The sequence below is a fragment of the Sceloporus undulatus genome, chromosome 4, assembly GCF_019175285.1.
Source record: "Sceloporus undulatus isolate JIND9_A2432 ecotype Alabama chromosome 4, SceUnd_v1.1, whole genome shotgun sequence".
Lineage (NCBI taxonomy): Eukaryota > Metazoa > Chordata > Lepidosauria > Squamata > Phrynosomatidae > Sceloporus > Sceloporus undulatus.
In genome coordinates this window covers 38,835,020-38,852,786 of record NC_056525.1, presented here as the reverse complement: position 1 = coordinate 38,852,786, position 17,767 = coordinate 38,835,020, and the positions used below count along the sequence as shown (strand labels likewise).

The following is a 17,767-nucleotide window of genomic DNA, read 5'->3' as shown; positions in this document are numbered from 1 at the left end:
GGAGTAGCCATGCTGCAGAATTAAAGCTGTTTGACACCACTTCTGTCATGGCTCCATCCTGTGGAATCTTTGGATTTGTAGTTTGATGAGCCTGGTCTGTCAGAGAGCTCTGGTCCTTTGCAAACTATAAATTCCAGGATTTCACAGGACAGAGTCATGGCAGTTAAAGTGGTGTCAGCTTGCTTTAATTCCGCAGTGTAGATACACCCTTAGACTTAGAAATTCCTCAGGGTTCTAAGCAATGTCAGTCCATTTTAGGAGAGAGCTCTGAGAGGACTTGCAGGATGAGAAGAGGTGAAAAATATCCCTTATAATATCAGTTTACATCACAGAGGGGTCAGGAGTGGCAGACAAGAGGGGTGAACATGTTGAGTCACTCAAACTATATCTAACCCGGTTACCTAATGCCCTCTCTGAAGTATTTTGTTGCATTTCTGGCACATAGCTTCTGAAAATCCCCAGGCTACCAGTGGTGGTCTAGGCCTAGGTCAGCCAACATATCTCTCTTAAATTAATTTCATAAAGTTTCAAACTGTGCATCCAAACAATTAAGTTGGAAGGGAGGAGAGAATGAGCATGGTGTATCAGGTGTGTGTTAAGACCCATTAAAATTAATGCTAGTTGCAGATGAGTGCATGTGTGCAGATTATATATCACTATCAATGCACACAGCACTTTAAGTCATAGGTAGTCAACCTGGTGTCCACCTGAGGTTTTGGATTACAACTGTGATCGTCCCTGACTATTGACTTTAATGGCTGGGGCTATGGAAGCCGTAATCCCAAATATTTGGAGTGCATGCGTTTGCCTACTCCAAAATTATAATCCAAAATATTTTAAGTGTACCAGGTTGCCTACTCCTGTTTTAAAGGATAAGACTAGCAAAAAAGACAGGTTCCTGCTTGGTCTAAGTTTCAATCTTATATTTAAAAAAAAAATACAAGGAAGCAATAAGAAGGGATGGGAAGGAAAGAGAAAGCATTCCAGAATTTAATATGTGCAAATACACTCTTGTGTACAGTTATGAGGTTGTAGGCTATGCTGTGCATGTGCAAAGGTATGGCCTCTCCATTCTCTATTGCATGTCCTGAAAAGCCTCTCCTGAAGGTCAGGTATCATAAGGGGAAAGTCTAAGATATGGGGCAAATGGCTTTAAAATGTGTATGAGTATGAATGTTTGAAGAAGGGTGAACTTGTTCAACAGCTTGTTTCCTGGTCTCAGAACATATGACACTGTTCATTCTACTCATTCTGTTATGTGCTTTTATATGAGAGTGGATAATGGTGGCTTTCCAGATAGTTTTAGCTAATAGGAGTAGAAAAAGAGAAAAAACAGTATTACAGATGGGTTGACTCACTCATGGAAGCCACAGCCCTGAGTTTGCAAGTTTGAAATTGCTGTTTAGATTCTCTCTGATTCTTCAACATTTACCAAAAACAAAAACAAAAAATAAAATCCCAAACAAACCCCCAAACCCAAATACCAAGTGATTTCTGTTGATGTACTGAAATATCTGATGCTTTATTCATACAAACAGCTTTTCTAATATAGTAATTTCATTAAATCTATTTCAGTGTTACAGTACCCTTTTGGGATCCTAATTCTGCTTGAAAATGGTGCTGTTCAGTTGCTTTATTCAACTATTTTACACAGACACACCCACACTCTCTTCTCTCTTACCCAAACATTAATTGAGATAGATACAGATGCACACATACATGTGCATGCATATAAATATAAGTGAACTTTAGAAGAGGCTCATAACTGTTTCCGCCTTTATGTATGACAGCTGTTTTTGTGTTTGGATCTGTTGAGATGAGAATTTCATTAATGAAGCCACATTTTTTTTACCCGCCAGTGTGCTTGTTTCCTTGAGTCTTTTTTTTTTTTGCCATTCATTTGCTCCTACAATTACTTCCTTTCCATCTTTTGAAAACTGTTATAGTCCTTCATTTGCTTTAGATGTGTATACATTTAAATAAATGAACCTATGTATAAGTGCAAAGGCTGCTTTGTCACTCCCCTAGGGGACAGTGAGGCACTCTGTTCTCTGTTCAGATGTTCTCTGTAGCTCCATGTTCCTCTAGTGCATTGATAACCCAGCTTGGGTGGAGTCCCTTGCTTTGCTTGTGGGTAGGTCCTTTATTTCACCCCTCCCACTTTATTTGGCACAGTGATTCACATGTTGCAAGGCTGAACTGTTTGCACAAGCAACCCAAGCAGATTGTGTGCACAAGCAACCCAATGCCTGCCCCCCTTTAAAGAGCACCCAGGAAGCAGCAGCCCATGATCTGAGAGGAGCACCCCCAGGATACCTGGCAGGGTAGTAATGGAAGCTGGGAGGCAGATCTCAGATGGTGTGCCATTGCACTTGCAAGTGATGCTGAGGCTCTGGGTGTGGGGTGCAGCTGTTTGGGGAGGCAAAACATCTTGGGCCTGCCCTGATTCCTCAGGGAAGGTTTTGGGATGAATTACAGAAATGCCTTTCGGGTGTTGTTTGTACTAATAATGCCCCCTTTCTCTTCTCCTCCTTCCCCTCGTTCCCATCCATTGTATACTGAATGTGTGTACCATGTCCTCCCAACCGCCTGCTGGTGAATCTTCCACTCCTCACCTTGCATTGCCTTGCACACTCTTGCATGGCTCTGAACTATGGCCTTTCTTTTTGGTTTCTGCTGCATTTTGTTGTTATTGTTGCTGTTGCTGCTGCCATTGTTCTGACTGTTCCCATTTCATGTGGGCGGTGACTCTTGTGTCGTTTCTCATTAGATAGTTATGCTTCAGCCTCCAGCAAAGAATGGCGGGTAGGTGAGGCGGATTCTGTTTGTGGTTCTTGTCACCACCACGAGTCCCTTCCACCTACCTCGTCTTCGCCCCACTCCCTCAGTGACTGTGTCAGCAGGTCCATGCCCTCTCAGCCTGACCCCTGCTTGATGGACGAGAGTTGGTTTGTTACCCCTCCCCCCTGTTTTACTGCAGAAGGTCCTGATCCTGTCAGCATGGAGAGTAACCCCATGGAGGACCTCTTGATTGAACATCCCAGCATGTCTGTGTATGTCACCAGCAGCACTATTGTTGTGGAAGCCCAGAATCCTGAGGAGCACATCATCCCTGATGGGTAAGTCCCTGGCAAAAATAGACTAAGTAATTTGTAATTTTGAGCCAGCATGGTGTAGTGCATTGACCATTGCATTAGAACTCCAGGAGACCACTTGGCCATGAAAATGTAGTGCTCAAGTCACACTCTGTCAGCCTCAGAGGAAAGCAATGGTAAACCTCCTCTGGATAAATCTTACCAAGAAAATCCTGTGATAGATTCACCATAGGGTCTCAATAAATCAGAAACAACCTGAAGGCACATGACAGCCACAGCTTATAATTTGTTAACTGCACACACAGATTTACAGACCCATGCACAAACACCCAATCCATCACCAAGGGGCAAAAACAAATTGGACAGGTGGGTTATATATATTTTTTTATTCTACTGGAAGTTTGTTTCAATTGACAGTGTTGGGAATTTGGGAATATAAAAAAAATATGCAGATACAGAATGATACATCTTGTTTTTCAACATAATAGTGTCACTTCTCCCAATCATTGCACAATGGTATGTTGAACAGAAAGCAAAGGAAAAGCAACTACTTACAGTAACTAATTGTGTGTGTGTTGTGAGCCTTTAAGTTGTTTCCAAATGTAAGGCAACACTATCATGGGGTTTCCTGGGAAAGATTTTTTCAGAGGAAATTTGCCATTGCCTTCCTCTGAGCCTGAGAGCATGTGAACCTAAGGTCACCCAGTGGGTTTCATGGCTGAGCGAGAACTGAACCCTCATCTCCAGAATCATAGTCCAATGCTCAAACCACTATACCATACTGGCTCACTACAATTACCACTATAAAAATGATCAGTAATTGTTGCAGTTACCCTTTAAAAGCAACTCTTTCTCAATATTGCTAAAATATTGTGACTGGTATCCCATTCATGAATTACAAGGTTGTAAGTCTGAGAGTCAACATAGTGGAGTGATTTGAGCCTGGCTGGACTATGACTCTGAAGAGGAAGTTTGAATCCCCGCTCAGTTGTGGAAACCCACTGGGTGACCATGGCCAAGTCAAATTCATTCAGCCTCAGAGGTAGGCAAGAGCAAACCCCTTCTGAACAAATCTGGCCAGGAAAACCCCATGATGGGGTCTCCTTAGGGTCATCATTAATTGGAAATGACATGAAGACACACAACAATAACACAATCTGACCGACAGAGATTTGAGCATTGGACTCTCGAGACCAGGGTTTGAATCTCCACTTGGCCATGGAAATCACTGGGTGACTTTGGGCAAGTTACACTCTCTCAGCCACAGAAGAAGGCAAAAGCAAACACCCTCTGAATATATCTTACCAAGAAAACCTCATAATAGCTTTGCCTTAGGGTTACAGTGAGTTTAAAACAACCTGAAGGCACACAACAGCAAGCCTGATTCAGTTTGCCCCCTGATTAGAACTGTATGATGGAGAGAAAGGAAGCACTTCCTTGCCCATCTACCTGTTCCGTCCCTAGACCCACCATCCCCCACATGTTGGAAGGTGATCTGTTGCAGTGTGGAACCCATTTTACTCTTCCCCTGTGACTTGGAACCTCAAGTCCCCAAAATTATTTTCCCCCAAGCTCCGATTGCCATATGGAAAGACACTGAATCATTCTGAAAATTGTGTATTCTTCTGTTTTGCTTTTATGCAGGGAAGTACCTGAACGGCGTTTGCAGCGCCATGTTTCACACCACTCCACCTCTCTTACCACCAAGGCAGCCATCCTGGAGAAGGTCAACCAAGTGCGCCGGATTCAGAGGGCAAAGCAGCTGGCAGAGAAGCACAACCTCAGTCAGAAAGTCATGCAGAGGCAGAACCGTACCCGAGAGTGCCGCCCACGACGGGCCAAACACCAAGGCAGCTTTGTCTACCAACCATGCCAGCGCCAGTACAACTACTAAGCTACTTCAGGAAGTCTACACTGTGGGGCATTATCCTTTTAACTTTCAGCTTCACCAGTTCCTCACAATGCTTTCTTCAGCCAAGAGGGTCTTCTTCGTCCATTTTCTGAAATAAATCCATCCCCAATCCCAGGAGAGAACCTCCTACATTGTACTAAACTGGCAATATTCAATGGTAGTTCTTTTGTGGGCTTTTCTTAGGTTCATTCCCCCCCCCCCCCCCCCGTTTCAGCCACAACTAATTTTCTTATCATTCACTTTCTTTTCTCCTTGGGTTTAAGCTCCCCCCTTTTTGTGCTAATTCCACAAATGTTGACCTTGATTTGAATTTGATTTGAAGGAAAAAGAAACCTGAGATGTCCCATTAATATTAAGTAGCAAAGCTGTAGGTCTACTTTGAAACTCCAGTTAATGTTTTTGCTGTTCTTGGAGAAACATGTTTGTATCTTGGGTACCAAGAGAGACCATTTCTTTTTATGTGGTAATTTCCTTGGTTCCTAGATAGCATGTATGTATACACTGGGTATAGTAGCAGTTTCCAGTGCTAAGAGTAATTTGGTGCTTCCAGTGAATATATCACATTTCATTTTCTAAACATGTGTCATAGGAGGGACAAAGTGCCCTGTCATTTCTTTTTGTCCTTCATTGCTGCACTAGGGGGCCTGTGACATCAGTGCCTTTCATTATGATGTCACACTCTTCAAAGTGGAAACAGACTGTGATGTCACAAATGGGGATACCAGGTTCATGTGCAAACTGGAACACAAAACAATAAATAGGTCCAAAATGTAACGGTTAACAAAATCTGTATCTTGTATCTTCCTTCCCTTTAAATTAAATGCATTGTATATTTGTTCTGAATACAGAGTTGATAACAGTAACTAGTCATGAGTTAGCCTGTCATGTTCTTAATTGAACTGATGAAGCGCCAATATAATTCTATGGAGATTTATGGGAGTTTTGCCATTGACTTCAAATGTAGGATAGATTATCCCTGATGTTTCTGTTCAGCAGTGTCATGTGATGCAATACAGAACATTTGAAGCTCCATTCCTAGCAGCCAAGCAGACTTCAATTAGCAGCAGAGAATTAAATTGGAAGCTGCAGGGATCACAGGGAATGAAAAATCAGGCTTGTTTTACTGTAGTTCTTAGTCATGCATGCTACTTTTTAAAATAGGTGCAATGCCCCTTTGTTTTGATTGCTTTCTGAGCTATCACTTATTTCCCCCCAATATCATCACTTCCCCATAGTATTATGATAGTGTAATGATCAGGTGTTTAAAGCTATGTGAGTCAAGGAAGATGGAAAGTTCTGATACCCTTTTTTTTAAACAAGGATGTGAACACATGCAAGAATAAAACAAGGAAAAAGATATTTAAAATAGCATACAAAAATATACAGTGGGACATTAGTATATGCTGGGCTTTGGTTCCAGGACTGCCCCCCCCCCAAAATGGATACCAAAATTTGTGGATGCTCAAGCCCTATTATATACAGTGGGGTAGTAAAATGATGTCCCTTATATAAAATGGCAAAATCAAGCATTGCTTTTTGAAATTTATATATTTTAAAGATATTTTCAGGCTGTTGATCCATGGATAAAGAATTTGTAGATACAGAGTGCCAACTGAAGTTAAATTCTATGCATTAACTTGAATTCTCCATATATTTTACCATGCGACTAAACATGGAAATTTCTTTTAATAACAAGTACTGTTTTTCAGTTGAACCCCCCTCCCCCAGTGGAAGAAAAATAAATGGCTACAGGCAATGTATGAAAAAGCATAATTCAAAACTGAAACTTGAATTGGAGCTGCTGGGTGGGCAAATCCATCCGTGCTGTATTTTAGAGTTTTAGTGAACTCAGTTTGAAATAAAATCACTTCTCCTTGCTTCTGAGATATTTCATGGATTTCATGGTACTAAAGGCACAATCTGGTCAAACCAATGGCATTTACCAGTATGTTATTTTGCTAAAATCTTTATGCTGAAGTCATTGACCTCAGCAGAGAAAAGGGCTTACACATTTTAAAGGTACACTGGTACCCCGGGATACGAACGCGCCGCGATACGAAATTTCCGGGTTACGAAAAAAAAAATATTAATTAATTATTTCCGGGTTACGAAGGTTTACCCGGGTTATGAAAAAACGCTGGCGCTTTTTAAAATGGAGCCGCGGCGGAGCCGCGGCTTTTCCCCATTAGCGCCTATGGGGATTCGGCTAACGAAAAACTTCCGGGTTACGAAAATGGCGCCGGAACGAATTAATTTCGTAACCCGGGGGACGAGTTAATAAAGTATGTTGAAAGCATAGTGAAGGATATTAAATTGTTATGGAAGTGAAAGAGGCTGGGATGATGAAGCAAAGGATAAAAGCCAGGGAGCCAAACGAAGACCACAAACCTATGTACACTTATTGGAGTTGCCTTCACCCACCCAGTACCCTTCATATGTGTTGGGCTACCCATCCCATCATCCTTGACTAGCATGACTGATGATGGATAGGGAAGATGGAAATTATACTCTGATACATTTTGGCCGAGTAGAGGACATACCAGAAAATGAATATAATTGAAGTCACTTGAGACATAGGGTCAGGTTTGCATATCAGGGGGGAAGGAATTTGGAGTTGTTGAACAGGTGTAAGCCAAAGACTTGAAGGTCTAGGTAATAGGAATAGTTTCTAAAGTTTTTGCATTCTGGAGTCCATTAAAATACACACAGGCTGGCATCCTATTAATAAATTACAATGTCTTAAGTTAGACTTATGACATTGCAACTGCTTTGTGTTCTCATTTGTGACTGGGACACTATTGCTCGAACTGCAAATGATATGAAACCCACCTTAAAAGCCACTCGGCCCTCTGAAATAATGAAGATCTGTCCTGCTGGCAAGCGGGCAGCTTCTGGATGATGTGACCAGCCCCCTTCCACCAGCAAGCAATGCTGCAAGAAGCAGAAGTGAGGTGGTGGTCATGTCATCCTGCAGCACCCCTTTCACCAGCAGCACAGGCTTCTGTTGCTCGAGATGGTTGTCTTTTATGTTTGGTTTCAAGGGCCAGATGAGGAATTACAGCAGGTCCTTGGTATCCACTGGCATTTGGTTCCAGGATACCCATCTTAATACCAAAATCTGTGAATGCTCAAGTCCTATTATATACAGTGGTGTAGTAAAATGGTGTTCCTTATATAAAATGGGAAAATCAAGGTTTGCTTTTAGTAACTGGAAAAAAAATTCAACATGGAACGCCGACTGTATAGCTACAACATTATGGCTACGTGTTTGATACACAAGATCTCTAGAATATGAGCCAGAAAACACTTATTGTGTAGGATGAAGCTACACATGAAATGGCTCCGCTGAAATGTTGCTGTACAAGTGTTGTCCAATTAAAAATAAGCAAATATAAAATACCAGTAAGACAACTGAAATAATAGGGTAGCTGTATCCCTTTCCTATTTTTTATTTGTTAATTGTGCTTTCATTCTTCAGCTAGGAGCTTCTTTGTGTATAGGAACTACCAGTGTAATTTGGAGGTCTTGGCTTCCACTTCTAAGTTTAATAACATTGCTTTCTTATGGCACAACTGAACAGAATTTTTCATCTGAACTAGAAATGGACCTCCTTCATCCTGTTAATTATTTACAGGGCAGAACAGTATAGTAGTCAAAAATCTCAACAGGTTCAACTTTGCCAGCAGTGGAGACATGGGACAGTTGTGACTGTTGTCAGTTGACATGAAAAGAGAGCAATCTTAAAACACGGCTCTTCAGAATTTAAACTCATCCAACTCCAAGTTCAGTGAGTGCTGGCTGTGTGTCTAACTGTTGGCAAACGGGATAAACAGAGAGCTGGTTCTCCCCCCTCATCAAATGAGTTTTTTCATGTCTTTTCCTCTCTTCTACCATTTCCTCATTCTTAGTTGCCTTGTTTCCCTGTGTCTCTTGAAAGCAGTTTCCACGATAATGATTTTATTTATGTAAGAGACAGCTGATGCTATAGCCCGATTCTTACTCTGACAAGATAAAGAAATCTGCATATAGGGCCAGCCATTGTGCCTTAAAAAGCTGCTGAAGAGGCACCAGTCATTGATGCAGAGAGCACTTGGCAAGACAACTTAACAGCAATGGGCCAGAACTTCCAAAGTCTTTGCTGGCATCTCTTGACTCCTGCTTTTTACCAGTTCTAAGGTTACTTCCATGAACTGCAGCAAAGAAAGGCATACCAAAATCATGAATTGTTCCCAAAGATAATACTAGACCAGTTTTCAAATTTGAACCACTTGTGCTATCACTTAAGGCTTCTCCATTCCCCAGAAGGCTATGTAGCTGATCTATAACATGAACAAACAAACAAACAAAAAAAAAAAAGGGGGGGGGGGAAGTATGATTGGCAAAAGTTATCAATTTGATCACGGTTCCAGGGCAAAATTCAAGTGGTCAGAGGAGCAATTTCCTTTCATCTTTGTTTCTCCTGTGACTTACTAGGAAAGTGGTTTAGTTGGCAGTATGAAGTAGAGTCAAGGGTAACCAGCATGGGAGTGGCCACAGAATGTGTTGCATATGATTAAAACACAAAATTCACATTTTTTAAAATTCTGTGAAGTGTTTACATCCTTTTGCCTCTTTGATTTCTCATTAAATGTCTATTATTGCAGCAGTCCTGGAGACTGGGTGGGGAGAAAGATCAATGAGATTTTTATTTGAAGAGCTGAAATGCAATCTGGGGAAAGGTCTTATTTAGAGAATTGTGCATATGAAAATTCTCATATGGATCACCCAATTTTGTCTAAAGGAACCCAACTGTTCTGATATTGGAAACTGAATTTTGAGTTTGATATTCAACTGTATAGAATTCTGAGCTAGTTTTTCCAGTATTCACATTCTATACAAAAGCATAACCAATAAAACTCCAGAAAGACCTGTTTCTAAATATTAACAAGATTGGGTTTTTCCTTTCTATTGTTTCTGAGGTTCAAACCAGCTTTTTTCCTTGTCTAAAAAGTTCTTCAGCAAATTGTTAATTGTTGTTAAACAGATTTAACAAATTCAAATTTACAGTGTTTAGAAGAAAATTCTGTTGATTTCAGTGAGTTTCTTCAGTGTGTGCTTACAAGGGTCATAGCATTAGGCACTTTCTAGTTGGGTAGCCCTCCTATGAGAGCCAAGAAAATTATTGTGATGTAGTTCTACTCTGAGCAATGAGTCCTGAGTATTATCATAGAATCATAGGCCCGTTACAAACGGGCCTTAAAGTACGCGATGAGCGTGTAGAAAATGGCGGCGGCCATTCCACACGGCCGCCGCCATCACTAAGTCACGACCGCGCCGCCTCCAAACGAGGCGGCATGGTTGTGACGTATTGGGGCTGCGCCCCTTTCTTCTCCTCCCTGCCATCGCGGGGTGTCCTTGGGGCTTGGAGCCCCAAGGACACCCCTTTCCAGGTGGCAGGGAAGCGGTGGATCGGGGTCTCAGCGGCTGCCGCTCTGGCTGCTGAGGCCCCAATCTGGCGGGGAAACGGGCGGGTGCAGGCCGCCGCTTTTCGGCGGTCTGTAACCTGCCATAGAATCCCTTCAAGCTCCACAGAAGTAAGCTCTGAATCCTTAAAATGTGCACTCAAACAACTGGAATTAAGAGCTGATTCAAATGTTGGTGTGTGGGAGACATGGTACAATCCTCTCATGAACCCTGTCAGAACAAATGCAAGGAATTTTGAGTGAGGGGATCTGCAGTATCTCATGAGTGCCTACACATTTGGACCGGTCCTTCTGATCTTAACAGTGCACAAAAAGAAATGCAGGAGTGATTATCTTTTCAACAATGATGATGACGAATAAAATAAAGGATCCGCACTGATCCTTTTAAAAGGATACTCAAGGGAGAGGTTTGTATCTGACAAATGCAAATTCTCTCACTTTTCTCTTTGTCTGAGGTGATGATTGCTGTGTAGCATATAGCAACCAAACTCACATCATCATCATACTCCAGAGTGGTTTAAAAACGCATGGACATGCTTTTAATACACTTAAAAATATAGCATTAATATTTCCATCTTGCACCTCTGATGCTCAGGGATGCTCAGAGCGAACAACTGGGCATCACATCCTGTCAACAACCTCCCAAGGCATCTGGCATGCCTACTGTTGGAGTGAGATTGCTGCACCAGAGCAAGCTTTCCCAATTTGGTGCTGACTAGTGGAGTTGAACTACAATCCGCCCAAATGGGAATACATGGGAAATTGGATGGGAGTCAGAGAACACATCTGAAGACAACCAGGTTGAAGAAAGCTGTACTATAGGGACCACTGTTCTGGTCCTGCAAGATAGTGCAAGCGAAGAAAAGCCACTATAAGCAGCAAAACTTCCTAGAAGAGCAAAATAGCTTGGTTGAAAGTAATTAATATTGTCTTACCTTTTCAGAATCTGCCACATTAATAACAACAATCTAAATACATGTATCAATAAACAATGCACCCATGCTGCCCTCTTCCTCATTCTCAATCATATAGGGCAGAGGTGTGAATTATGCGGCCCTCCAGATATTACTGAACTGCAACTTCCAGCCTTCCTCATCTGGAGAACCACATCATTCCTACTGGTGATCTAGACCTTTCTCTAACACTTTAATGTTAAGGGACAAAGTTTTCCCAAGTGCAACTAACCTCTAAATTCTTAACTATTTGCAACAGTGTGCACAAGTGCTGAGAAAGTGGAATCAGCATGAATGGTAACAGCTGAATTCAAAAATAGCATTGCAAGCTAATATTTTCCATATGGCGTGGACTAAACTCCAAGACATCCATGTCCCATAAGTAAATTGCCTTATATGTACTTCATAGCCATGTTCCGAGAATAAGATTTACAATTGTTATTATGGACACAAACACACTCCTCTGCCTATTATTGCAGACACAATGTCCAAATGTCTATTGAATAAAGTATGCTTCTCATGAACATTGTTAACAGGCACATCTGTAAAATTTTGGCATCACTTCACTTTGATTACTAGTTCAGGAGAGCCATCTAATGTCCCCATCTTCACAATTCAACTACCAGTTCCTGGCATGGTGTTCCAAAACACCAACTCTACAAGAGTCTCCAGTGTTATGTCAAAGGAAAGGTGCTTAAAACTAACAACTTCTGTGTGTGCATTTGTGTATGTGTATGTGCACATGTGTAAATATGTTACAACAGAGAGGATGTAAAAAAATTTTTTTTAAAAAAATCACTGTTTAATGTTGTGGTTAGCTGTGCAGTGAATGCTTGGAAGAGGGATGTAACAGCATTCTTAATGGGATAGGCTGAGTTCTTATTTCTTTTTAATTTGTATTGGGAAAATTTATAGCATGGACTCAGGGACAAAACAAAGTGTGTTGTTACCTTAAAGATGCCTGTTTAAGAACTGTTTGATTTAGAGGGAGAGGAAATGTGGATTTGGGGGGGGGGGGTTGTGTGTGTGAGTCTGTTTATATGAATTTGCATGTTCTAAAGAAATTTATGAACTTGACAGAACTACTATTTGCTTTTTTAAAAAAATTATATGCCAGGGTAATCTGAGCAACATGCTATGGAACTAGCTGCTGCTTGTTGAAGAAAAAGACTTAATTGCCACTGGCTTGGTTGTAAAACACAACTGAAGCCAGTCCACTAGATATGATCACGCTCTAAAGTGACATGCCCACATTGTGGTATGCCCACTCCAAATGTGCAGAAACAAGTTGGAAAAGTGAGAGTGGCCATTTGTAACTCACTTCCTTCTTTAGACATCTATCTTATCCTGTACATACCATTATATATATATATATATTCTATATATATGTATGTATAAATATAAATATATTTAAGCAATATTTTGACAATGGCCCCAAAGGCAAGCAGTGCTGACGAGGCAAGTGGGCAAAGAACTGTGTTTAAATAAAAATGTAGCGAAGCTTATCATTGAACCACAAATTGTGGGTGAGTGCTTGCCCATTCTCATTTCAATGGGAAATATTCTGAGATGTTTGCAATAGGCAATACAAGTCAAAGATATTGAAATGTTCATCTGATTTGTGTAGTAATGACTGAACCACTCATTTGTATTAAAAATAAAGAAAAGCAGGGACTTCAATGACAGAGACCATGAAAAACATGTATGTCCTCAATTGCTTGTTTTTGTGTACCTTTAGTTTGTAATGAAACTAACAGACCCATGTGCACTGGCAATAAGGGAGAAATAGAAGTCACAAGCTTGCACGTAGTAAGTAGCAAGGCTCACTAAACCAACACTTGGTTTCATGAGCTTATATTCCTTAGGATTGGACTGTCAGGGCCACTGTAGGAAGATGAGTCTCCAAAGGATCTCAGAAACATATACTGTATTGTGTACACACAGGGAACACATGGGTTTGCCTGAATTTAAATGCCATTTAGGAATCAAAATGCTAGTTCAGTAGACCAACCCTTCATATAATGGTAGCACAGAGGCTATTGATACAGCATGGAATCAACTTCAACTCTGGGTGGTATACATTTGACCTCTCTTTCTATGGAACAGGTTGGATCACAATGAAACAGGGAGCCACAAGGAAAAGAGTCTATTCACACAATGATGGATTTCAATCTAAATATAATACATGGCATAAGTACCATAGGTGTCTACTTCAAACATATGATTTGTGACTCCCATTAGTCAGTCCTTCACATCCACAGGTTTTTTTTTATCTATGGCCTGAAAATATTTTAAAAATATATAACTTCCAAAACTCAAACCTTGATTTTGCCATTTTACATAAGGGACACCATTTTACTGCCATTGTATTTAATGGGACTTGAGCATCCATGGATTTTGGTATACACAGGATGTCCTGGAACCAAACTACAGTGGATACCAAGGGCCCACTGTATATTATAATAGAGCATTACAAGTTCAAACCCCCTACCCCAAGAAACCTTTTTCACAGTGGAGCAACACTCAAGCATTAAAATACATATGTCTAAGAGTATGCTGTAACAATCTAGTCAATTTTTGGCCAGCAAGGTGATTGGCAAGCTTCATAAATCGTAGACATTACATTTTTATCTTACACTGTTTTCAAGACAATGCCCTGAAGAGACCCCCCCCCCCCCCCCCCGCAAATCTTTATCCTTTCTGTTCTTCAGGTCTCCATTTCGAATGTATCAAAATCATGTTCATTTTTTGCACCTTTCTCCCCACAGTATTAAAATTTCTCCTGCAAAGTAAATCAAGAAAAAAAGAGAGATTCCAAGTGGAAAATCATCTTCCAATATAACACACTGAAATATTTCTGCAAGTAGCACATTCCAATACTGCTGGCATTACAGTATACTTTGTGGCATGGTATTGCCATCACAATTACTAGGCTTAGTGTAAGCACATAGTTACATGTAGCATGTCTTAGGAGTAAACCCCCAAGGCTTCAGAACCAGCAAGAGCATTAAAAAAGTAGTTCTTTCCTAGTGTCCTAGTCATGAAGAACTAGCCTTACATCTTGGATGGAATGTACATCATCAAATCACACCCAGGAAACTGACTGGAACACAGATGAACACTCTGGATGTAAATTAGCATCACCATGTACATTTGCTGGTTATCTGTATTCAGGTCCTTATATGCAATGAATGCTTTTGTATATAATCTCCCTGCATAGATGGGAACAAATAAATACAGTTTCATCAGGAAATCTTCTGTTTAAATTACATTGATGAGAATAGGATTTTACACTTTGACACAGGCATAAATTCTAATATTAGCTCCAATTAAAGTAAATCTATTGAATCTATTTGATTTACCTAAGTGTTGACTCATCATTCAATGATTGATTGAAATGGTTTATTGTAGTTGGAACTAACCAACAGGATTTGAGGTGTGTGTGTGTAAGACTTCAAGTTGCTTGTCGACTGATGGCAACACCATGAATTTCATAGGATTTTCTTAGGCAAGGAATACTCAAGAGGTGGTTTTGCCAGTTCCTTCTTCTTAAATATAGCCTATAGTACCTGGTATTCATTGGTGGTGTCCCATCCAAATACTAACCAGGCTAACCCTGCTTAGCTGCTAAGATCAGACAGGAACTGATGCCTTTCAGCTGTTTAGGGATGAGCAATCCAGCCATATACTCCATTTATTTCAGCATTGGTACTGTGAGAATGGTCCCGTTGAAATGTAATTAGATGGAGTACATTCTTTGAATCTCTTGAATATTTGACAAACTGTCCCTTCAACTATTCAAATTTTGCTGGAGAATACCATCAGCTGCTTTCCTGCCCCAACAATACCGCAGCAGAAAAACAGCTGGCTCTAACCTTTCCGGAGTCTGGGAGGCCCAAAATGCATTGCTCTCTGGTGTCCTTAGAACAAATCAGGATGTGCAGGGTGACTGTGAAAACTGACTATGCCATGGGAGCACAGGCTATCTCCAGGGGCCTACCCATATTTCCTTGCTCTGAGGACTCCTCTAGCAAGGCATTTCTGAATGAAACAAGCAAAGGAGGGAGGCTGAGAACATGTGCATATGGGGAGGCATATATTCTTTCCCCTTAGGCAATGGGACATGCCACTTCTTTCAGCTCCTCACATACTATGCTATTTTCACAATGATTTCATGATCTTTTGATTTCCCACAGCCTTCTCACAGCTTAGCTATTTGTTTTCCACTACCCCTTCCCCATGTATCCGCATATTGTTCCTGGAGAAGGCAATGGCAAACCCCCTCTAAACTAATCTTGCCAAGAAAATCCATGACAGGTTCACTCTCAAAAGCACACAACAACAAAGGCAGCATACTACTGCTTCTTATGTGCCAAACCACAAATATCCATAAATGCTACATGACTGTATTTAGGTGGCTAGAAACCTAATGTCTCACATTCATTAATTTTTTTTTTTGATATGCAGGTCTAATAATGGCTTGGGTAGGGGGAGAAATGTATTATTGATTCACAGGACTGTCAAACAGGCACCCAAAACAATCACACCAAGAACTGCAGATGTGTGTTGTGTAGTCACACTCCTGGGGAGTTATTTCAGCCTTTCTTATGCATTGTTTAAAGTACAAACCTAGCAAAACTAGTTTGAATTAACTATGGTTAGACATTGAAAACCAACGTGTCAGAGACAGCACAACAATACCAGCTCTGACTTTTGGAAATGCTAGTATCTGCCAAGATAATATTTGGTAAGTATTTGTTTTATAGGACAAAGAATAAAGCAAAATATATGGACTGTCTAGGGACAGGTGGACCAGTGGAGAAAAGAGGGACACAAAGGCCTATGAATTCCTGTGAAGAAACATCCAATGCTCTGCCTGGGAAAAATGCAGGTTACATCCAGCTGGTCTTCAGCACTCAACAACCAAGAGAAAGTGGTCAGGCATAATGTGATACTCCGACTAGAATAATGTTTAAATCCATACCTTAGGATCCACAAACCTTGTGAAACTTAATGGCTGGAAATGAAAGTAAAAACTATACCCCAATAAAAACAAACAATCAAACTGCTCCACATGTAAAATAATGATGACACCAAATAAGATACTGTACAAATTACAGGTCAATGACATTTATTTAAAGCACTAAGTAATCCACATTTCACAAACCCGCCCCACTTCATTTTATTTCACTGGTCCTTTTCTACAAACAAATACATCAAGCGTACTATATAATAAAACTATTTACATTTCCAAGAATGGGCCATTCATAACCCTTTTAACTGCTATTCACATACAGTACTTGACCAATAGCACAATACATTATTTTAGTATCTAAAAAAGACAACCCTGTACTCTAGTTTGTCCTATGAAAAGTGAAAATGTAGAAAGAAATTTACAATTATCTCCTCAGATTTTTTTACAACATGCTAAATCTAGTGTGCTAAGTGTTGTCTTTACAAAATCAGAAAATTTAACAATGTAAATTTGCCCATCATTAATTCTTTCTTTTAAAAAAACACTTTTGCATTTATTGGGAACAACAAAATAACAAATTTATTTACTATACAAAATTGTAGGGGTTTGGGGGTAGTTTTATATACAGCAAAAAAAAAAAAAAAAATCACAGCTCAGAATTGTTACAGGTAAAATTCACACATTTACAAGCTTTCCATATTCACTTAGCATTTCATTTGGATTTTCTTCTTTTTGACTGCATACCACTAGTATTTGTTTCTGTGAGGGGGGAAAACAGTTTAGGAAGATTACTTGTGAGCTGTTAAAGTAATAAATAAATAAATAGGCAGTGAAAATCATGACAAACTATTCCTAATTTTATTTCCACATTTTTTGTAATAGTCCACTAAGTTCTCAGCAAATTACGTGACATGTTCACTTCATGGATGTAGGTCTACAGTGGGAATCAGGAATCTCACATACCATGAACTTGATTGGCTCAATAAAAAAGCTGAAATCAGCAACAAGTTGTACAACAGATAAACCACGTATTAAATCAAAGTAACACTGTTATTCAATATATTTTACAAAGAAATAAGTCTCACTATAGGGTTTACTCCCTAGAAAATGTGAATAGGATGACATACTGGATGATGTAGCTGTCTTATTAATTCTGCAACTTTCTTAATATATTTTATTCTCTCTCCCCCCCCCCCCATAGTAACATGTCTATCAGTATGGTGAACAGAAAGACCACAGAGGGAGATAAATTCCTTGAAGAACCCACAAGATCTTTCTTAGTGAGGAACAGGCTCACAGAACATCATGCTGCTCTCAAGTGCCACATCTTACTTTTCCCAGTAGTAGTTCACATTCAATTAAATCAGATA

General features: G+C 40.2%; 3 protein-coding genes across 9 annotated transcripts in view; 2 read left to right on the top strand and 1 right to left on the bottom strand.

Annotated features, from left to right (window-relative positions):
• Nucleotides 1-5,784, top strand: part of TP53INP2 (tumor protein p53 inducible nuclear protein 2) — a 41,115-nt gene extending 35,331 nt beyond the window's left edge. For 3 of the 5 annotated variants that reach the window (XM_042465847.1, XM_042465848.1, XM_042465849.1), the window contains 2 exons: nt 2,771-3,119; nt 4,740-5,784. In XM_042465847.1, the coding sequence (XP_042321781.1) occupies nt 2,771-3,119; nt 4,740-4,989 (599 nt within the window). In that variant the 3' untranslated portion in view covers nt 4,990-5,784. The remainder of the gene's footprint in view (nt 1-2,770; nt 3,120-4,739) is intronic. The other 2 variants (XM_042465851.1, XM_042465850.1) reach the window with 2 other exon arrangements.
• The window catches only part of ITCH (itchy E3 ubiquitin protein ligase), a 603,853-nt gene that overhangs the window by 356,862 nt on the left and 229,224 nt on the right, over nt 1-17,767 (top strand). The gene's annotated exons all lie outside the window — the stretch shown is intronic.
• The window catches only part of NCOA6 (nuclear receptor coactivator 6), a 67,168-nt gene continuing 65,913 nt past the window's right edge, over nt 16,513-17,767 (bottom strand). For both annotated transcript variants that reach the window (XM_042465841.1, XM_042465843.1), the window contains one exon: nt 16,513-17,156. In XM_042465841.1, coding sequence (XP_042321775.1) covers nt 17,110-17,156 — 47 coding nt within the window. In that variant the 3' untranslated portion in view covers nt 16,513-17,109. The remainder of the gene's footprint in view (nt 17,157-17,767) is intronic.